General features: G+C 42.4%; 1 protein-coding gene across 3 annotated transcripts in view; it reads right to left on the reverse strand.

Annotated features, from left to right (window-relative positions):
- LOC138617746 (TGF-beta receptor type-2-like) overlaps nucleotides 1–22,784 on the reverse strand; it is a 31,890-nt gene extending 9,106 nt beyond the window's left edge. The window contains exons 1-5 of one of the 3 annotated variants that reach the window (XM_069693007.1): nucleotides 22,742–22,784; nucleotides 7,019–7,160; nucleotides 5,930–6,120; nucleotides 2,044–2,819; nucleotides 105–246 (exon numbers count right to left, since the gene is read on the reverse strand). In XM_069693007.1, coding sequence (XP_069549108.1) covers nucleotides 105–246; nucleotides 2,044–2,819; nucleotides 5,930–6,120; nucleotides 7,019–7,149 — 1,240 coding nt within the window. In that variant the 5' untranslated portion in view covers nucleotides 7,150–7,160; nucleotides 22,742–22,784. Of the gene's footprint in view, nucleotides 1–104; nucleotides 247–2,043; nucleotides 2,820–5,929; nucleotides 6,121–7,018; nucleotides 7,161–11,208; nucleotides 11,535–22,741 lie in introns of those variants that run through there. The other 2 variants (XM_069693015.1, XM_069692999.1) reach the window with 2 other exon arrangements.
- Nucleotides 22,785–22,985: the final 201 nt, after the last annotated feature.

Raw genomic sequence — 22,985 nt, forward strand, 5'->3', positions numbered from 1 at the left:
CTCTGAAACATTACAGCTTATTCAACATGCAGCGCAGATCTGATGAAGAGCCTCATTTATTTTGACATGTTCATATATGCAGCAACGGCACGTCATCATCTTACCTCCAATTGCACTACACCTGGAGATGATCTCCCACAGTACGAGAGCCATGGAGTAAACATCAGCTTGTTTGAAAGACTCAATGTTTTCTAGGTTGATTCTGGACTCCAGCACCTCTGGGGCCATGTACCTGGCTGTGCCCACCTGAGGAAAAAAACAAAACAGACAGGGGGAGAGAGAGGCAGTTATGTCACTGAAGTCACTGATGACGACCAATGATGTTAACAGTAGGGGAATTTACTTTGCATTGGCTTAACCTTCTGAACCTCACAACCCACGAGCGGTTTGAAAGGCATGTTGTCTTTCAAGAGGAAAAATAAGCAACTCTGAGCTTGAAATAGTGATATTTAGCTGAAAACAATTTATTCTACGCGTCTCATTGAAAGTTTTGCCAAATATAAACCTTTTGCGCGATCCAGAATCTGTAAAAAAAACACTAAATTCTGCACTCCTCAGGGCAGCTGGGAAACCTTGCATGACTCGACTAAAATGAACAATCACAAAAGTGACATATGTTCAGAACATTTTTGACCACAGTGCCATAGAGAGAGGATGGAGAGCGTAGAGAGAGGATGGAGAGCATAGAGAGAGAGGATGGAGAGCATAGAGAGAGGATGGAGAGCATAGAGAGAGAGGATGGAGAGCATAGAGAGAGGATGGAGAGCATAGAGAGAGAGGATGGAGAGCATAGAGAGAGGATGGAGAGCAAAGAGAGAGGATGGAGAGCACAGAGAAAGAGGATGGAGAGCACAGAGAAAGAGGATGTAGAGCAAAGAAAGAGGATGGAGAGCAAAGACAGCTTTGTAGAGGTTTTAAAAATGTAAACAGTTGAATATTTAGAGCACTTCAAAGATCCCCTCTTTTTTTTTTTTTTTTTTTTTACCAATATCTGTAATACCTGTTGGCCCGAGGAAAAAAAGTGTTGTGTACACAGATTCAATCCTTTTTCAATTGTTGTAGAATAAATGATCAAAGAAATTCTACTTCTTTTATGATGTATGACATCACAACTGTGTTATACTGCACAAAAGACATTTTGGAGTTCTCCCTACTTCTAGCCATGATTGTGCCGTTTCCATGGAGGTGCAGGACTCGTTGTTGCAGTGGAAAATGAAGCCACAGATGTTGCTAATAGGTCAGAAGATCTGGTAAAACGCAATATTAATCCACTTTTATAACTAATGACGGCCTCTTTATGTCTAAACAGCAGTTCTGCTGATGAAGCCTTGTTTAGTAGAACATCTTATCAACAGCGGTAATTTGCCTGCATTAATCTAGTGACAGGTCTGTGCTTTGTGTAGTACAATGTCACATCACATTTATATGCACCCAAACATGTCTGATGTATAAGATAATTAGAAAAACAAAGGGAGCTCTGAGCTCATCAGCACGTCGCTTGTCCTCACATAATTACCACCTTGGAAAATGTGCATAGTGGAGCTTCTTCCAAATGCATTAAAGGTATTACAATGCATTAGATGTGCTGCGCAGCAAAGGGTGAGGCCTTTTTTATAATGACTCATTTTCATAACAGATTGTAATGTGGCTATGGCCTATTACATCAGTGTAATGAGTCCATTAAGAATCAATCAAGCCTGTTTGTCTTGCAACTATAATAAAACAACAACCTAAGAACACTTACACCACTATTTCTATCAGCACTATCCATCTGAGGCCAAGATGCAGACAGTGCCAAATATTTAGAGACGGTGTCCCTGAGTGAGGAGAATCTGAGGTGAAAAGTCTGATTAATAGCTTGGCACTTTTCAGGGTCTGATAAATACCTTCAAAAGAAATACAGTATATAGCAGCGCTTAGAGCGGCCTGTGTCTGGAGCGCCGCCACCAATTACAACAAGATAGGATCTTTTTAATCTCTGAAGGGATCAGGAGTCAAGCGAGACCAAATAATAACCCAAACTTTTGGATTAGAAAGTCGTACCTGTCCACTGTTGGCCAGCTCATCCACAGACAGGGTGTTGTCCAGCCGGAGCGCGAGCCCAAAGTCACACAGGCAGCAGGTCAAGTCGCTTTTCACCAGTATGTTGGAGCTCTTAATGTCCCTGTGCGCGATGGGCACCTTGTAGCGGCCGCAAGAGGTGTGGTCGCTGTGGAGGTGCGCCGTTCCATGCGCCAGCGAGCTGCCCAGCAGCCACAGGTCGTGCCAGTTGATGATGTGATGAGACAGGTACTCTTGGAGATTCCCTCGCGGCTGGTAGGCGGTGATCAGCCAGTACTGTCTCTGCACCTTCCTCTCCTCCGCGGTCAGGAAGTGAAGCACATTTTCGTGCCTCAAATCTGCATCCGAGAAAATGTCCTTCTCGTTCTTCCACGAGGCGTATTCCTCGTACGAGAAAATCTTAATGGCCACCGTCTCAAAGCCCTGCTCCTCGCTGACCGAGGAGCCCTGCTTCAGCTTGGCTTTGTACACTTCCGCAAAGCGTCCTTTTCCAACCTGGACGTCCAGCTCGATGGGCAGCAGCTCGGTGTTGTGGTTGAGGTTGTTGGCGTGCGTGGAGCTGCTGTCCGACCCTTCGTCGTCTATGATGATGGCGTGGGCGTCGCTGAAGTCATGCGCGCGACCCTTCTTGCGTCGGGAGTGGGCTTGGCGCTGGCGGTAGACCCGATAACAGTAGAAGGAAGTGATGACGACGACGGCCATGACCAGGAGAGGCACCAGGCTGACTAAGATGACAGCCACCACCTGGGAGTCCATGTCTGAGGGAACAAAAGTTAGAGGAGAAGAATGAGAATGAAGATGAGCTCATGACGATCACGCGTTATGATCAAAACCACAGCTGCACGGATACAAATCAGTTTAAAAAGTGGGACATTTTGTATCTCTCCTCAATGTGATGATGATGTGAATTCTTTATAGCGACAGCGTTATTTTCCACTTTCGTTGCTTTTTTTTGGCAACAGTTGGTCTCCAGCAATATAAAGACTTAAAACTCGAATGACTTTGTGGCAGATTGTATCAGCATTTAGCCGACAGTAAAGCAAAACTCTAAGGGCATCAGAGGAACCTGACCCTTCCCTGTGGAATGTCTATAAGCATCAGAAAGTTAAAGTTAGCATCTGGGCCACAAATGCAAACTGCTCCAAACCCTGACCCAGTCGACCACATATTGTGTCTCTTTATAGTTTATGTCTGATTCTTATAATTTAAGGGGTGGTGAGTCTGGTAGCTGCGATGGTTTTGGCACACAGTGAAAGTTTATGCTTGTGCTTTGTTTATAGTCCAGCATTTGAAGCTGCAGCCATAAAGGAAGACCTATAAAAAACAGATCCCCAGACACAACACAGCAAATAACACCAAAAAAAAAAAGCACTTTGATGAGGTTTAAATTTAACCCGAGTGCCATGCTTTCCTTAACAGTGACCATTTTAGATCCTTCATTTTTTTTTTTTAAATCAGTTTAGATTTTGGTTGTATAATGTGTGATTTCACTTGTGAAAGCAGAGATATGCTTGTGTTTTATTTATTGTCTGACAAGAAAATCATTTTAGCGGCAAGTGTACATGCAAGGAGCAGAGTCAGGTTCAAATAAGGGAGGACGAAGACTGGAGCAGGCTTCCAGTTGACTGGCAAGTCGAGCTCTCTGCTTCTCTCTCATTTTTTTTTTCTCTAAACAGGAAACCACATGTCTGAAATCCTCCACAGGGCCTCAGACAGTTTGTTTTGATTTTTGTAGTGAGAAGCTATTTCTCACAACAAACCTGTCACTGTGCCTCCTGGGCTCCCTCACACAGCCTGGTCCAAAACCTTCACTTGGTGTACCCAATACTGAATGTAGGGATCCTGTTTAAAACCATTTTATTTAAGATTTTCCTTAAGTTGAAAGTTGTGCATAAACAGTTTGCTTTCTTGCCGAGAATTAGGTGAGAAGATCGATGAATATGATGTTTCAGATAAGTAATGGTTACTTTAGGTTAGCATGAAGGCTGGAAATCAGGAGATCCTGATCCTGACCACACATTAACCCGATCTTTGCATGGAAACAGACAACAAATAACACGTTAGTTAGTGAGCTTTAAAAGGTGGTGGTAGGTGGACACAGGCAATGTTTCCAGCGTTTATGCTAAGCTAACTGCATTCAGCTTCATAGTATAAGGACAAATAAGAGAGTGGCATCCATCCTGTTATCTAACTTTCAACAAGAAGGCAAATAAGCTCAAATAATTGAGCTTTTAAAGCTGTACTGGTACATTAATTCATATATTCATTATTACTGCTTCTTAGTTTATTTGTGTAGATTCAGGGGTGTTCTTGTTTTCATTCAACCAAGGTCTCATTTAGTAACATTCTTTCCATTTCCAGTAGTTTCTGTAAATACATTTCTGATAAAATGGTTAAAAGCACCATTAGCCATCAAACAACTTTTCTCCAACTTAAGTAATGCCTTTAAGATATATATATATATATGTTTTTTTTTTTTTTTGCAGTGTCCTAAATGTATCCTGAGGTCATGGGAAACTAATATTGTAAACAAAAGCTGAATAATAAAAAGGTTTTGTACATTGGCTCACCGGTTACTTGCTGACATAACAACAGATAGATTTAGTTGAATTTACTGGCACAGTTGCCTTGTAGATGTTATTTCGGCTGGATCTCCTTCATTACAACACTGTCCCACTGTAGTCACTGTGAAGGGAGAGTTCACAGACATTCTCGACAGTGAGCGAATGTATTTCCATGACGTGGTTCGCACTGTGCAGATGCTTTCAATTTGGCTGTCTGTGCAGAGCCAGGTCTCGGAAATGTACCTCGCTGTTATTACTGCCGGGATGCTGTAGTCAAAATACATCTGATTCCAGGACCGGTGTTGTAACTGGAGTCTACAAGCCAACGTCTCCAAAACCTACGCGCAATCATGCGTCTGGAGAGCATCACGGTGCACACGTGTTAAGCATTCATGCACCGCGACGTACACAACACGCGGATATGTACTGGCATAGTATCAAACTATCGGTTCAGCCGTGACGTAAGAGCCAAGTTTCACTTCTGACATTTGAATGCAATGTTGGTCCGCTGCAACGCACGAGTGCAAGACAAATGCAGTAATAAAGGGGATTGTATAACTTTGCATGACTTGCAGCTGCAGTAATTAAAAACGCCCTCCAATAAAAATCGAGTTTTTAAATTTGTTAATATGTCCTTGTGGTGTGTTTGTTTTACGGTACAAGACATATAATGAGCAAAATAAGCAGCCAGCACCATAAATATTCATACATCAACTTTTACTGAAGGATTGCGAAGGTGTAGAGACACAACTAAGCCACTTTAAGGCAGTAATGGATATTTTTCTTGGAAAAAAAAACCTTCCAATTCTGTAATTTTGGTGAACAGAGATGAGGTTTTTCTGTGTTTAATCAATGGCAGGAGAGGAACTTTAATATGGTTATATAAGGAATGGATCAAATGGCTGTGTAATGTGCGCATAGCCGGTGGAGGGACGACTCCTACCGATGAGCTCATAGAAAATGATTACCAGACTCTGCAGCTCTAAGGGGTGTTTATCATGTATTTGCTAATTATTTTGGTTTTACAGCTTGGAATTTTACCATTTGGGTTTAATCTCACCGCTCCGTCTACCACAGGGAGCTATTTTCAATAAGCTCAGATGAACCCCACTGTATGCAGCTTGCCAGGCACCATATGGTAGACAGACAATGTTTCGAATGGCTGGTGAACATAGTTGAGCATTTAGCAAGTAAAGAGACAGATGTATCTCTCAGGAGTGGATGGAAATGATCAGGTTAGAGCTGAAAGGAAAGCGTTGCTCAGAATAGGCAATTAAAAAAAAAAAAATGCTGTTTCAACTTACTTTGGTTAAAAAAGATGTGCTCGTTGCACTCGTCCTCAGAGCAGGAACAGATGAAGAACTGGGAGCCCATCCCCTTTCTCTCTTTCATTTCACACTTGCTGTTGTTGTAATCCTCCAGGACCAGGCCGTACAGTTTTTGAGCTGGGTTGTGGCACACCGTATCAAAGGTGACATTGTCGTCTTTCTTCCTCCTTGGAAGCCGAAAAGACAAAGATAAAATGCTGTTATTGACTGGTTACGTTTTATTTGTGGTGTTTACTCGTAAGAAGAAGATCCCTTTTCACAGATCTGCCGCAGAGATACGATGGCAGCTCTACACAGTGAAAATAAAGCAGTTTGTCAGCAGTACAGTGATGAAAAAGGTAGTTGTAAATAGCATATTTGTCCAATGTCTAAGCATTATGTAAATGCCTGCAACTCCGAGGTCAAAGCAACGAGCAGCGAGATTTTCAAATACCATTACAAACGGGAAACGGGGAAAAAACACCAACCTGCACACATCTACATATTTATATTTTCCTCCCTGCTGAGCAGAGCTGCCAAGGCGGTTATGAAAGACACTTTAAAGAGGTGCTGCTGTCCATGTGCCATTAGCTTTCTGCGAACCTCAGCTTATACCGTGCCCGCTACATTGCTAATATAATGAGAAACAGCAGCGCGGCCTTAAGCTTTTAACACCAACACAGATCTGCTTCCTGCTGCTTGACACATTCGGAGTCAGATTTGATGCTGATGGGTGGTTAGCAGCTCATGCGCTGTCATAATCCAGCCAACTGTCTCCAGCAGAATGCTGATTGACAAAGTGTTCAGAAGGAAAGGTCACTTCGAGAAAGAAATGTTCGGGCTTCAGGGAGGAAATGATGCTGATTTGATGAATAATAGACGACACACTGTGTCTTCGTTTTCTCCCTGCTTTGTGTATGCATGAAGGATGATATAATAGGGTCATAAAACGGACGGAAAGAATGTAATAAAGTTATCCATAAGGATCACTATAACTTATTAAATTATGTCCAAAACACGTGCTTTACAACCATATAATAGGAATATGGCTTGAAAACTGTTGGTGTTAGTTGAGTGAACACTTACCAAATACTGACACACACATCTTCATCATGGGGGCAGATGGCGGTGATGTCACACTTCACCTTGCAGCTCCCTTTACCTGTGCAGCTGGTTTCCTGCACATCACAGAACCTGCACAGTCTTTTTATCTTCATTTGAGAGGCTCCTGGAAACAGAGGGGGAAACACAGTGAGCCGGGTATACAAAAAAAAAAAAAAAAAAGAAGTTCAGTCGACTCTGTGGAAGAACCTAAAGCAGGCTCAAAGCCATTTTCTTCTATGCAATTAGGTAATTACTGAATTGTTTAAGCAGCCAAATGGCATTTGACATTAAAGCCGGGGTAGGCAGTTTTCTGGAAAAGGCAGAATTGGAAAATACAGGCCTCCTCCTGCAGCTCTCCCACCTCCCTTCTCTGTACTGACACCCTATTCCAGACGAGATTGACCCGCCCGCTGCGTCGAATCACTCAGGGTGTCTCTTCCAGTCCATTTTTCCTAACCGTGTCGCCGTACGCACTCCGTCGCTTTACCTGCGACTTCGGTAAGAGTCTCCTAAGGAGCTCTATCACCTGGGCCTCTCTCGCCCATGTCTGCGCCTGTCCTCCCCTTGCGGAGACTGGGATCGGTGGTTAGCCTTGTGAGACAGGTGTCACAGGCAAAACACTCCCCCAGTCTCTGGCCCTTGACAGACTCTGGCCGAGACTTGGCATTCAGGATGCCCACGGAGGCCAGTGAGGGGTCCCTGTCTGGTAACCCCTGGTCTCAGCCTGCCAAACAGAACCTCGGCGCGGTACGGCGGCTTCTCCCTGGTCACCTTAAGAGTGCCTCAGAGAGAGAGAGACAGGTTGAACCGAGAGGTTCGATGTCTCCTAGTTGTTGCCAATGCTGAAAAAGATACTTTTTCCTCGAGGATTTTCTACCATTGATTCAAGCTTAATTCTAAAGGGACGTGCACGGGCATGTTCATTTGTCAAACAGCCAATAGGAGCGCCCACTCACTGAAATGACCTGCGATTGTCCTACAGTCTCTGTCATGGACGAGATTTTCTACAGTCTGAATCAGAGCAAAGAGGAGGTGAAGAAGTCTCTTCTTATAGTAGTGTAATATAGTATACTATTATAGTAATATAGTGCAGTATAATAGTGTTCTCTTAGACCAGTTGATTTACAATATGCTGAAAGATTACTCTAACCTTATAAATGATAAAAACAAGAACAAACAAAAAAAAGTTAGTCCAGATTTAAAAAAACTATGTCTGAAACAGATCAATACCAGAAATATATGATATTCATGAGCAGTGAAAACATGTAATTAAAGGATGGGAATCCTTTGGAATCTGCCTGTAAGCAGAAGCAGTTATTCAACACAACCACAAGAAAATCCAAAGTATTTCATCCTAAGGGGGTGGACGCATTTTTTTCCCTGCGCAGTCTTAACAACAGGAGTAGTGTGCAGTGGCATCCACCTCCTTTGGTCTTGTTCAGACTTGACTTTGCCAGCAGGCAAACTCATATCAGGGAGACAGACAGGATTGTGTGATGAGTGCCTGTGGGTTTGATAATCATCTAGGGAGACAACTGCCAGACAGGCAAGAACAACAAACAAAGGAAACACGGATGCATCTCCTTGCCGAGAAGTCTTTAATTTGTCACCCCGATGAGTCGGCTCCCCGTCTAGAACGACGCTGTGCCAACACTGATCAAAAAAAGGGAGAGCGCCGTTGTGTACCAGTGTCTCTGAATGATTGGAGAGAGACAGAAATGTGTGTGTGTGTGTGTGACTGTTTTCAGTCGTACAGAAATTCTCAAACTTCTTTTTGTAATTTGTCCTTGCATTGAGGGGCATTTTATGATGATAAAAAAAATTAAAAAAAATCTGCCAGGCATTGCGCTCTGTTAGGGTACAGAGAGGAGAAATGAAGCAACACAGAAGGTAAACAATCTCATCTCCAATTCTGCTTTTCCTTGAAGGGATTTCTCCCCACCACATAACAGTACGAGTGGAAAGTGGATCTTGTGGCTTTGAGAGTTGGAGATGATCCTAAAAGGGGATATTCTAAATTTCCCAGGATCAATCTTGACTTAGTGGTTGAAGCGTCATCAGGAAAAAATGGGACAATCCTGTCAGCACAACATGAATTTCTACAAATCTACATAATGTAGACCCAAGTGGTTCGATGGAGATGCTGTGTAGTTGGGCCACTTACTGAGTCTTTCAATAACAAAGAGGAGGGGTGAAGGAAAGATAATGGAAAGATTTCCACATGGGGACATATTGAGAACTGTACTTCTCTCAGATGTGATACTGTGACACTGCGATGTAGAAAAGCAGTGGAAAAGAGAAAGCATGCGACGGTGCTGCTGCAGTGAAAACACAGAACCACACTTTCAGCTGACGTGCACAGGAAGCTCAACCTGTTCCATGCGTCGAAGCATGCATTCCGTGACCAAACAGAGATAGTGGGTTCATTTCCATCAGAGACAACCCCCTAAACTGTGGATTCCCTCGCTTTGTGACGCGCTTGACATCAAACGCGTCACAAAGCGAGCAGCGAGCGCTGCTGCCTGTGGCAACGAGCGCTGCTGCCTCCGGAGCAGACGTCGCATTTACGCTGTTTTTGAAGCAATTACTGAATCGATAAAAAAAAATTACAAAATGTTTATACTCATAAACCTCCATATTCTCATAGAAATGCAATTTATGTCTTTCTGTAATTTTCACACTTAGCAAAGTCATCCGGCGGGCCGGATCCGGCCCGCGGGCCGTATGTTTGACACCCCTGCCCTAAAGAAACATTTAAAGCCAACATGTGACGCATCTGAAGTGAAAGACGTTTGCTTAAAAACGGCAAGGCTTGATCACATGACCGCGAAGTGAGGTGTCTAATATAGGGAAGTATAAGTGAAAGTACTTTTTTTTTTAACAGTGTCAGCAGAGAGTGAAGAAGTCACTTCAGTATCTGACTTCACACCAAGTTGAGAGAGGAGTGTAGTATAGTGTGTGTGTGTGTGTGTGTGTGCGTGCGTGCGTGTGTGTGTGTGTGTGTGTGTGTGTGTGTGTGCGTGCGTGTGTGTGTGCTCTTAACCTGGCACAAGAATCCTACTGTGTAAATTCACCCAGGCTGCAGGGTGGGGTTAGACCTGCGGTTTACAGCAACAGAAATACTGTACGACGCGCAGCATGAAAGAGCAGCAAACCCGCAGCACTGTATGTCATGCACATTCTGCTTCCTCTCAGTCAGCGTCAGAGTGAGACACTTTCTCAAGAAACTATCAGGAAATTGCAGGCAGATATTGCTTTCCGGACTTAACCGTGAGACTCCCGAACAAATACAAAAAAACAAAAAAAATACATCAAAATATTACATCTGAACTCCAGACCTAACGACATGACAGAGCAATTTCAAACTCTGCCCAGCGGGGTTGGCGAAGTGTTTTGAAGTCCATCAGCAATAGAAGGGATAGTCCATGCCTGAGTGGTAGGAAGGTAGCTGAGCTGGAGTAATTATATCATTAGAGCAACTCCTCTGAAAGAGCATGTCATTTAAACCCAGGGGGCGGGCTATGGAAGGGATGAATGGTGGTAATTGTCACCCTGGGCTACATATAATTGCAGAGAGGGGGGAAAAAAAAGGATTAGAGCAGGCAAAGCCACTTGGTGCCACTAGGACTAAGTCAGCGACAGATGAAGGTAAAACACTGTCTTCCTCAGGAGGGGTTAATGTGCACATCCAGGATGCGGATAACCTATAAAGGGGGCGGAAGGGGAGTTCAGGGATTTTCAACAAGTGATGTCCTTCCAAAAGATAGTGTTGCATTCACTGTAATCAGCTGCACCAGAGGTTCACAGTTAAAGGAAACTAATCACATGTCAGACATGTAATAGTAGGTAAGGCTGGTTAAATAAATATCACGTGAGGATCAATAATTTGCACTCTTCGGTAGCGTTTTACGTCTAGTCGTTTTCTTTCTTTCTTTTTTTTTTTTTTAAAGGAAAAAAAAGGTACATAAAAGGAAACGTAAACCGGTCCTGCGTAAAACAACTGTCAAAACGAATTGCTGTAGTTTGTCAAATGTTCTTAAAAGGAAACAATTTGTCACTCTGTTGAGCTGGATGCCGCCTCATAATAAGTTCTCCTGAAATGACTTCGCAGCTGTGAGAGAAACGCAGTCGCAGCTTTGAAAACTTTTCTCGGAGTTTAAAGTTCCACTCACCCGCCTCCTCGAGCAGAATACTACCGAAGAGTATAGCTCCACACCAAAAAGCGAAAAACCGAAGTAGCTCCATTTAGACCCGGACTACACGCTGCTCTCTTTCTCATTAAGTTTTTGAAGCCTGGACGGCGGGTTAATATCCAGACTCCTCAGACTTTCTTCGGTCCGCCAGTTGCACCTTCAAATGCCTTCACAGCTCCGGGTGGAAGAAGCAAGGGTAAACACACCAGGCAGGACTTTGCCCTATATGACTCACAGTACGCGCGCCTTTCATGAAACAGGAAATCTTCAGAGGGGTTGGACAGGGTTTTTCTTTTTTTTTTTTTTTTTCTTCTTCTTCTTCTTCTTCTTCTTCTTCTTCTTCTTCTTCTTCTTCTTCTTCTTCTTCTTCTTCTTCTTCTTCTTCTTCTTCTCCTCCTCCTTCTTCTCCTTCTCCTCCTCCTTCTTCTCAGTCATGTGGCTCCCAGAGTCTTGAACCATGTCATTAAGAGGCTGAAACCCAGCAGAGGAGGACTTCAAATGACATGCTCGAAAATAGCACAACCAGAAGCTTCACCTTTAGGCTGCAAGTACACGCAAACACCCTGATTTACTTCAAAGCACAGTCACACATTTTCAATCTTATTTAGAGCTCTAAAGGAAAACAACTGGCTTCTGCTCATATTTATATTCATCACAAAATGACCATTTTAACGCCTTTAGCGGCACCACTAGGCACGTTTAGGTGTCCACTAAATGACTTCCCTCTGCTACATGCTTTCCTGGAGAGGTTCCAAGCTCACAGTTAAAGGATGACATGTGAAGCAGAAAGAGCCTCTCCATATCTCATAGTCTTGATTTTTATTGCACACACAAAAGGTCAAGTCCACTAATAACACCCATAAATTACTCGTCTATTGCAGGGGCTTTGCAGACATGTGTTTTTGCTCTGCATACTCGAGCCGTGATGTCAGCTTTCAGTTGTGACCCCGTGACCCTGGAGCTTATAACTCTCCACACAGAACGTGTACTCCTCGCTATACCACCGGCTCACTGAACCTTATTAACAGCTCTGGTATTACTCTTGGACAGTCAGTTTTAGTGTAAGTGCAGTGAAGCGTAGCGAGAAAGACACTCCTTCAGAGTTATCATGTTTTTAAGTGGTCTTCATTGATAGTTGCGTGTGGTACATTTCAAACGGGAGGGGCCGGGGGCCTAAGGGTTAAGAGGGTCCCCGGACCTGAACCTCTGATTGATGGGTGTTTATATTTCTTTTTGGAAAGTCAATCAAATGATGAGGAGATGTAAAATGACCACAAAGAAATACAAAATAACTTAAGCGAAAAGAAGAGGGCCCAAAATAAGGCAAAGTGACAAAAAAAACATGCAAAAATATAAACAAAAAGAACAAAACAAGCAATTTGAGACACAAATCAACCAAAACTATTCAGAAAAAAACAAAATAAGCAAAGTTTAGTCGCAAAGTGACCACAAAAAGTTGCAAAAAGAAATTGAAAACCGACAAACAAGGTTGCAAAATAAAAAAATAAAAGAAATTTCCACAATGTTGGTGAAACAGAAAAAAGGGATTCAGTTACCACAAGGAAATGACAAAAACATCTATAAAAAGATTCAAAACAACCAAAACAAAACACAAAAATAAAACTCTTGGAATCAATGCGGTGCTCTCGTGTAGGAGCTTTTTACATATCTCAGCCAAGGTGTCCTTTGTCTCATCATCCATTCCTGCTTGTAGGCCCGTATGTACTTTTATGTACATCATGGTGCCGATGTGCACAAAGGAAGCCTCACAATCTCAGACTTTGGTCTACATGTTTGAGAGAGATGTTGTTTATCCCAAATCACCTTCCATATCTTTTTTTTTTTTTTTTTTTTTTTTACTTTTGGCACTCAGCCAGTGGGTGCGTGGATGTTTGGGTTTCTGTGTGTGTGTGTGTTTGTTCAAGCCTGTATGCCATGCAGCCCTTCAGCACTGCAAGATGGGATCCAAGCCACAAGGTGGAGATCCGACAGCGCTGAGAGCCCAAAACGGCCATTCCCCGCTGACCTCAGCACACGTGGGCTCCCAGAGGGTCACAACATCCTGCTCACTGACCACAACACCCAAACAAAGCTGCAGAATTTTATAAATACAGAGAACTTTATCTGCTTCACTTCAACAGGAAACACACAGCATTCCAGTGTGCCCAGAAAGGCTTGTTTAAATCTGATCTCTCTTGGTATTACTTCATCTGCCTCTTTCACCGTTACTTTTAGCTTCCTCCTTGTTTCTCGGTATTCCTCTGCCTTTGAACGATTTTTTTTTTCCACCCCATTGCACAAACACAGATAAACAAGCGGCAGGCAAACATCCTGAGTGGTATTATGCTCAATAGCAGGTGCTTGCCGTTCCTGTAAACTGCTCTGGTCGAGTAGAAAGGCAAACAGAGCAACCTGATGACAAATCTCTGGGCGCATGCCTCGAGATAACACCGACGGCAAACAAGCGCAGCATACAGCACATTACAAAGGCGCTCGGAGATGTCAGTCTCTTTGTACCGTTCTGTGCGTCTCTGTCGGTAAAATAATGGCAAAACAAGTGCAGTGTCTCTCCCACACAGAATTATATGCATATCATGCGTGCACATTTCTTAGAAGCTTTCTCCCCCGCACCGAGTGCCAACTGGAGGTAAGCCACAAGAGGAGAGGGCACACAGGAATATTGAATCATCACTCAATAGTGAGCTGAGACATGGCAAGTAGTGCAAAGTTAGAAAGATGCTGATCCAAACTGTGAATATGTGGCACTTAATATTTGACAGCTAAGTTCAGCTTTTATATTTGAAGTGCTTTTCACACGGTGTTGTTGATGAGGTTTGGTTTGAATTTCTTAGTTGTTAAAGCTGTTTGGAGGAAAAATGACCATTTAAGAGACATTTTCAGCCCGTTATCTTTGTGCCAACAATAAAAAAATGGGAGCATGTTACACAATCTCCCCAATCTGCAGGTGACTGTAAGAGTTTTGATCTTCCTATTTTTACACCAGAACTGCAAAAACGTACCAATAATTGCGTTCATCCAGAAGTGACCATAATTCGACGGGCTGGGGAGGAGGCAGCGGTGGATCCGTCTCCATGTAATTGAAATCCTGAGGATGCTACATCCAGCCTAACTATAATGGAAACATGACTGCACCACATGCCTGTCAATCAAACAGACACGCCTCCAAAAAACACTGCGATTTGAGGCCTAACTCCTAATCAACGATAGGATTAATTTTAGATGGATCGCGAGAAAAATAATAAGATGGAGTGGCTTTATCTAACAACACTGAAAAAGGAAACAAATTATTGACTTTTATCAGACTTTTTTTTTTTAATGAGAGAATTTGAATGGAAGCCTATGGAGGCCGAGGATATCTGGAGCCAACCCCTAGTGGCACTTGGGGATATTGGCGTTTAAGACGCTTCCGCATTGGCCTCATTTTTAAGACCCAGAAGCTACGCCCACTTATACAGTCTATGAACTGGAGATATCAGTGAGGTAAAATAAAATCCCCTGATCAGCATGTTTGCTTTTCAAGAGGCTTAAACGCAGAACAATTATGAATAATTCCTTTTTCTGGACAAGCAATATGTGTCTTAAACTTGTCTGACCACTCTCTTTAACTTTAGCCACTGTAGAAATGGTTGAGTGGGTTATCTTTCAATAAAACGCCAAGGTTGTCATTTTAAGGCCAATCCTTGTTGTGAAGAGTCAGAAGAGGAAAGCCTCTCACAAAGAGCCGAGCTCTTTTAGAACCTTGTTACACCGAGTTTAGAGGCATCGTCAAGAAATCCACTTCTCCACCTTCAAGGCCACTGGTTTATAAAAACACCTCATATCCTTTTTTAGGTTGCTGGAACATTTATCTGATCAGTTCAACTCAGGAGAGGAAGTTTAATCACAGATTTGCTTGTGGTGTTGTGTGTACAGTGGCTGTAAAAGAAAGCAAGCTGCTGGATCACTGCACCCACTGCGAGCCCGCCGCCTCGTGCAGTCTGACTTGGTAAATACAGCTCATGCCAAAGGAGAAACACAATTCCCACAAGTGCAGACACATTTATTTGCACTACAGAGAGAAATGTAATACAACTTGCAAATTGCTTGTGAGAATTGTGGCACAAAACAATCAAGTAATTTGAAATCAGTGTCCTCATCAGCTACATTGCACATGATTAAGGTTCATGCCTACGCAGCTGGAATATGAAGTGTTTCTTCAGTTTGTGGAAGCCTTTTCTTACTCACAGTGCTTCTTTTATGTCAACCTGTCAGGTAAATGTGCCTCAGGAAGTGCCTCTTCAATCCTTCAGATTTTTCCCCAGAGAGCTCACATCATTTCTCGCAGTATTACAGGCAAACTGCACAAGATATAGTGTAGAGTCGCTTTCAAGGGTCTTCTAAGGATTTAGGATGAGTGTGTACTCCGAATAAAAAGGAAGGGTGTTGGGGGCAGAAAGTGAAAAGTGAAATCGAGTTAGAGAAAGAGAGTAAAGAGACAAAAGTGCACCAAGAATCCAAGAAGAACCATGCATACATCCATTCATCCATCCATCTGAAAGCAGCTGTGTTGGGCCTAGACTCAGCTGTGCTTTGATGTAACGCAGGTGTAAGCATGCTTAATGTGCTGAACCTTTGAAAAGTTGCGATAAACACAAAGTACAGTTGGGGATGATGGTAATTTTTTTTAGTTATGCAGGTATTTGGCCAGAGGCCAAAGTCCGGCACAAATTCAAATGTTGACTCAATTGTTCAGATATTGCACTCAAAGCTGCAAACGTCAACGTTGTGTGTGGAGCAGCTCGTTCTCATTCCCCGGATGCGACATCCTGGGAACATCACGCCGTTTTGTCAAAACCGTGGCCGTCAAAGAGATGCGCGCAAGGTGCTGCTTGGCGTCGGCACTGTCACCACACGGATCGAAGAAGGAGGACATGACCCCAAACACAGGATTTCGACCCTGATGAACGGTGTTGTGTCTATCAGACAGCAAAAGTCAATGTGGATTTGTTTTAGGTAATTACCAAGGGTGGATGAATAAGTTCAGAGGCTGCTCCGGAGCACAGAAAAGATTTACCCGTCGTGTGTAAGTAATACTCATACTTTTCGTCACTTGATCAAAATCAGCACCTGATGCACCTTTTCTCAAAGCAAACCATGACATTTTCCTCGCCTACTATTGTGGCTTTTTGGTGCCGAAGCACAAGATACCTTGTGGGTATGTGAGGTGCCAGCAGGCTGTGACTGAACTAAAGTACTGGGATGAGAAGAGGTTGGGTAGAGCCAGAGAAAAAGTCAGGGAATTGCCAAATTCAGTATGTCTGTAGAAAATGTTGTGCCAACATTTAAGCAGATATTGAGATATTTCCATCTGCATCGAATGACCAACATTGCCGTGCCTAAAGCTAGATAGCTAAAACAATATCTAAGTATATTCACAACTGCAGCTCATAAGAGGAATAGAGCACACAAACACATTTGAGTAATCGCAAAGCCACAAATGCACGACAACCCAGACCACGTATGGTAACAATAGTCCTCAATACAACCACTTGCTTTTAAAGTCGTCACACGCACTTTTCCACAAATTCAGTGAAAGAACAAAGTACTCAAGTACTCAGGAAATCTGAGGGCGACATGGCTCGCATGTGGGTTTGTGTACACACTCATAAAGACACACTGGACAACATTAGTGGCACAGATGCATACACACATGCTCCCACAATGATTTGGCAGATTTCTTGGTGCCATTGGTAAACCTAAGGAAGTCAAAATGGCCCATTGTGACAAAAACAGCCTCTCTGTCCTCCCCTACTGCTGTGAACAGCCTTTTTCTCCCAGCATTAGTCAGATGCTGTGAAGGAAGGGAAAGTTTATCTTAAACATTTCAAAGGTTGCAACCTTTGGTATCACAACACTTTTAAGACCATTGTTCTCAGGCAGCAAATTGAAAGATGTCCAAAACTGTGCCAAGACTTGTTTTAGGGGAAGCAAACATGTGAACAAACGCTGCAGCATGTGACTCGCCTTTCTAGGTGAAGTGCAACATCCTGTTTCTTGGTGTGGATTATATCTGGTGATGAAGTGAAAGAACGAAGGTGAAGTTAGACACTTTTATCTGCATCCAACATCGGTATACTTATAATAGCCCACGTTGAACGCATTGTGTGGGATATAAAATGCGGTCTGACAACTTTTCCCGAAAATATATTATTCCAGCAATCCGTGGACATGATTGAAAGCTCATTTATAAAACATTAAAGGCAACATATTTAATTGGCTGACGATGGGAACCTGCAAACGACCCTTAATGCAAAACTGAAAAGATCAAAAAACAGCAAAAAGACAAAAGACTAGCAAAAAAAAAACCCATATAAAAATATCCATCCACATCTCCTCTGATGCCGTTTGAAAACCATCTCATTCCTTGGAGCCCAATGTCAAACATCAACCATTTCCGTGGCTTTCACCACAGATTCGACGCATCCACAACTAATAGCTTCAAGGGGGACCGTGCTGTGATCTGTGCAGCGTCGGGATAAACCAGCTTGAAGCCAGTCCTTCCATTGGTCCCTGGCCTGTAACTACTTTTGTGGTGAGAGCAGAGAGAAGATGATGAAGATGATGGTCATGCAGTTCGCCGCAGATGATTACAGGCAGAGGACGATTCAAGCAAAAGGAGAGGAAGATTTAGTTGCCCTTCCCCCAAGAAAATGTTTCAACATGGGTCCCTAATGTGTCAGAGGACACAGTTACTCACGAGGCCTAATGCTGTAAGGAAGTAAATGCAGTACTATCGAAGAATTTCACGCATACTAAAAAGGAAACACATGCATTGCATATGATCTGCGCATTAATAAACGCCTTGTGAAATTGCTACAATACTGTATGTTCATCACATCACAGCGTCATTAAAGTTATACAACAGTCATAAGTGGTGGAACTGAAGTACATTTACTCAAATAACGTAAGTGCAATTCAAATTTCATGAAACCTCAGAATGCTATTTATTTGGATTTAACAACCCTATAGCATAGAATAAGAGTTCAAATTAAAACTGCAAGCAGTAACATGCGGGCCCTCGCACGCTGCACTCTCTCTCCTCTCCTCAGTATTGTTTCCTGCAGCAGGAACCAGCTATTTTCACAACAAGAAACAGACAACCTGACCAACGAACAAAACTCAAATAAACCAACCTGCCCCGCAGAAAGACGCAGACAAGGATCAGAATACTTCGTCCTCCACTGGTAATAGCTTTCGGAGGTCTTTTCGACATATCGCAGTATGAAAAGCATTTATGCTTCCTGAATTACCTACTTGCAAGTCGGGGTCCTGTGACACGCTGTCATGGCTTATCTTGAGACACTGTTAATGTCATTGGTGACACTTTTTCCTTCCATGATAAATCTAAATGTTTGCTACCATTGTATATTTTTCTCAGGTTGTCTGTGAGAGTGGCTCCATACAAAAGGTCCATGCGCAATAAAAAATCACTAGACATGGAACTGTAAAAATCAATATCTTTAAATTAGTTTACTGTCTTAAAAGATTACGTTTCTGCAGATATTGCTCTTTTATAAAAAGGGAGGGCTTGCAGTGCTTTAGAGCAGAAAATATCAGTGGTTCACCGGAGGCTGTGATATTCAAACAGCACCTACTGAGTTACAGTTGGCTCATTGTGGGCCGCAGCTTGAAGACGGAGGGGATGGGCGTGCGCACCTCAAGAAAAGTCAATTTGCGACGACATGCAAATGGTCGCGGCCTAAATACATCCACTGACTAAGCCCAGTGATCATGGCTTCCCAAGAAAGCCACTTCTAATAAACATTCAACATCAGAGTGTTTAAAGGGCAAGTCTTTCCTTCGTGCATATTTACAAACATCTGCAGATTACACCCCCCCACCCCACCCCCCCACCCCACCCCCCCCCCCCCCGATGAGACCAAAGATTCCTCTCTGAGTACTTCCCATGGGAAAGGCTGTGTCGAGATGGAGATGAAACAACATTCCAGGCAAACAAGGTTTCCACAATAAAATAAAATGGTAACAGACAGTATATTAATGTCCCTCCCTAACCAGAGCGGCCCTTTTAGGATATCAAACCGAACTTTACAAATGTCAAAGGCACAGACTAATGAATTGGTTTGCTTTCAGTCAAAGTGAAATATCATCCAAACTTCCCCTCCGAAAGCATCGACATAATGAGTTTTGATTATGTATTCATCATATCACTAATTCATGCACTGGTTTATCTGAAAGCCTCGAACATGAATTGGAAGTCACTGTCTCCCTCTTAATTTTATGATTATAGCTAATCATTATAGATTTACCGTAAGCACAGTTTTTATGTCCCGTGATTTAACAGCTTAAATGCTCTTTGAGTAGTTTTCTTTCCTCCCATCAATGATAAAAAAAAGGGAATTTTTAAAGGATATTCGCTGGACTTAACGCCAGTTGAAAATTATTGATTTTTTTTTTTTTTTAAATCCATAAAAGACGATAATGACTGAGGAAGTCTGGACCCTCACAGAGCTAAAGTATCATTTTCCAACACTCCTGTGAATCCGAATTCATTCAGGACTCGTCTTTTTCTGTCAGTCCAGCGAACCCGAGCACCTTTAAACTAAGACACGGACCCGGTGAAGAAAAAAAAAAAATTGCAAATGAAGTGCTCTCTTTCTCAGCTATCTTTGATCTCAGGCGAACAGATGTACAGTACGAGTTAGTGGCAGAAAAACATGCGAGACGCACCGGGGGCAACTGAACAAGCCCCCTGCAACACTTCCTCTGACTGCAGAGCGGAGTGGATGGGGGCCGGCGGGTACACGCTGGGTGTGCCAGCACAGGAAGCAGCGCTCATCCTGTGCCACCTTCTGCTCTTGTTGCGGGCAGGAAATACCAACATGACCCGACACTGATAAGGACAAGGAGCTGAACTGTGGCCACGTGGTAAACATTGAGAGACAAAAGAGGAACTATATGTTCTGTGTGAGAGCGTGAACGAGAGAGACAGACAGAGGCCCGGAAGTAAAGACAAATATTCGTTTCGTGTGCAACAACTTTGTGTAGTTGTGTATAGTTTAAATTTAATTTCACATTTGACATTCAACATTTAAAGTGAGACACTGCAGGCACTGGTTACTTTGGAGATTTGGGCCTTTTTTTTCTTTCTTTTTTTTTTGGCTTTCGCATCATGTCTTTTAGACTAGTGGGGAAAAGAAATGTCCAAAATAAACAATGAAGTGTTTATTTTATGACACTTTGTGAATTTATGTATGAAAATGTTACATAATTGTAGGCTTTGACTGGTATACTAACAAACTCCTCAGTAAAAAAGTTCAGAATATAGATGGGAATAAGTTTGGTGTGTGTAAGTGCCACTTAAGTGAAGATTTCTGGCTCATAGTGCAAGGAAAAAAACAAACATTTTGAGAAAACAGCCTTTAATTTTACAGCTTTAAAGTCCGTTTTCTCAAAATTTGTTTGTTCTCACACTCTGAGACACACAGCAAACTTTCCAGTTAAATCTTCATTTATGTTCTGAAGGTTTTTCCAGAGAGGTTTGTTCATATATCCCTCATAACCTGATTTATGTAATATTTTTTTTACGGCAGTTGACAGTATATTTTGATTTATGCGGTGATAAACAGACATATTCAAAATCTCCTCTAAAATGTCAGCAAAATTTTTTTTTTAAATAGAGGTCGTTGTATATCTATTTAAATGATTTATCATTTGCATATTAAAAAAACCTAACATTTCACAAAACTTGTAACACCAAAAAATAACGGTCTTAATATAAGTAATCAATTAGGAAAGTTTAATGGTGATATTCAACTTTTCTCAACTTTATTCATCTGTCTTCTCGAGTGACTTAAAACTGTTATTATATCTGCTTAAAAGTATCTTGTCTTTTTATGCTTGCATACGGGTTATAAATACTAAATAGACGGGAAAATGAAGTTGATCGTTTGCTGTATATTCCAATATTATTGCAGCCGCTATATCTCGACGCTTGTAACACTCTCACCCCTGAGAGCGTGAATGTGCTCCAAATATGTTTAATATTACTAGCATCAACCCAGCAGCGAGCCAACGTGTTCATTCTCCTGGCCCAGTGAGAAATATGTCAAACATTTTAAGATGCAGCTAAAAAGCATTGCTGTGACGTCAACAGTCCAAATGGATTTAATTTAACGCCTCGTTCCACGAGCTTTTCTGAGGCACCTCATTTTCCCTCGCTGGTTTGTAAATTTACCGTGACTGTGAACATGCATTTATTTTCAGCCACTCCACGGAAATCGAGGCGAAGCCCGGCGCGCGTGGATAACTTTGATCGTAGAAATTCTGCTCGCAATTTATTCTTTTTAAACAAAGTTTGCAAGGCGTAGAGTGCGATTGAATCTCTGTATGTTCCCTCGCAGCCTGTGCATCAACACAGCATGCAAATGATGAGAAAATCACAGCCCTGCTCTAATAGAGCCATTGTAGGCTTCATTCAGTGCACTCGCTGTTGCAGCTGCATACAGTACCGCCGATGATGCACAGAACAAGCTGCTGATGGAATACCGTGAGATATTCTCCAGCAGATACAAAATGCATAGATATACTGTACAGACGTCGAAGCTGAATACTAATGTCTGTGCCTGTTCACTACACTTCTTGCAGATAAGATGAACAAAGGCATGGGTTCCTCATCAGATCTGATGCTGCTCACTTTGGCTTTTGGAACTGACTGGCTTTTTTTTTCTCCTTTGCCAGATCTCGGTGTGCTTATCCAAACAAAGTGACTGCCAGCTATCACGCTGTGAGGAATTTCCTTCCAGAGCACTCCCACCTCCTCTCCTGACACAGGGATGAGTTCGATATTTCAGGAAATCAGACTCTCTCAGTTCTCATGAGTGCCAAGTGTGAGGCACTAAAGTATTTATATATTTATCATTTTTGGTGGAATTTCGTGATAAAGTCCACTTTGACAAAAAAAAACAACAAAAAAAGGGATTCTCAAAAGAACATGAATGATATGCTCCCTGAAAATGTTAGTTACGACTAGATTGAGATAGCGAAGCAGTTTTGTGTTTCTGTGTGGTATTGATTCAGTCTAAAAAAAAAAAATCCCACGATCTCTAGAAAGCATTAAAACTAACTAGAAATTGTCTCTGTTGCTAGGACGTTACTAAGGGTCGGCCAACTTGCTGGAGTAGTAAACATTAAATAAGAGTCTACTGTGACTGATTGTTGTCCAGTCATTAGTCATACCCCACATATTACCATGGACTACCGTTTTATGTTGTTGGTATCTTTGTTTTATAATCGTAATACTACACAGGCAGGTGTGCTTCAACGTCATTAATTTGCACTTCAGTGATGCTTGTGGGCCGCAGCACAAGCGCCTCGGTCCTCACCGCATCAGTTAATGACGTTAAAGCACCCTCGTGTAAAATTGCTCAAAACCAACACAGATGCAGTTTATGTACGAATATATAAATCAAAATCAGAAAATAACTGCACTTACCTAAGCCTTATTTTCCATCAAACTTTCAAATCCCATCTTTTTTGTTTACTTCTGCATCTGGTCATCACAGTGAATGAGAGACAGAAACATTGGCGTTACAACATAACCAGCTGCTGCGTAACAATACCAACACTGTCAGAGATGTGTCGGCCTTTGTTGACATGGATAACGGCGCTGGTCTTTTCTCTGTAAAGCAGCTCTCTCTCGGGCTGTTTTCTGTTCACTCTGTTAAGATCAGAACTTG

The sequence above is a fragment of the Brachyistius frenatus genome, unplaced genomic scaffold (assembly GCF_029030835.1).
Source record: "Brachyistius frenatus isolate BFR_SWC_R1_liver_20210118 unplaced genomic scaffold, ASM2903083v1 Contig_2, whole genome shotgun sequence".
NCBI lineage: Eukaryota > Metazoa > Chordata > Actinopteri > Embiotocidae > Brachyistius > Brachyistius frenatus.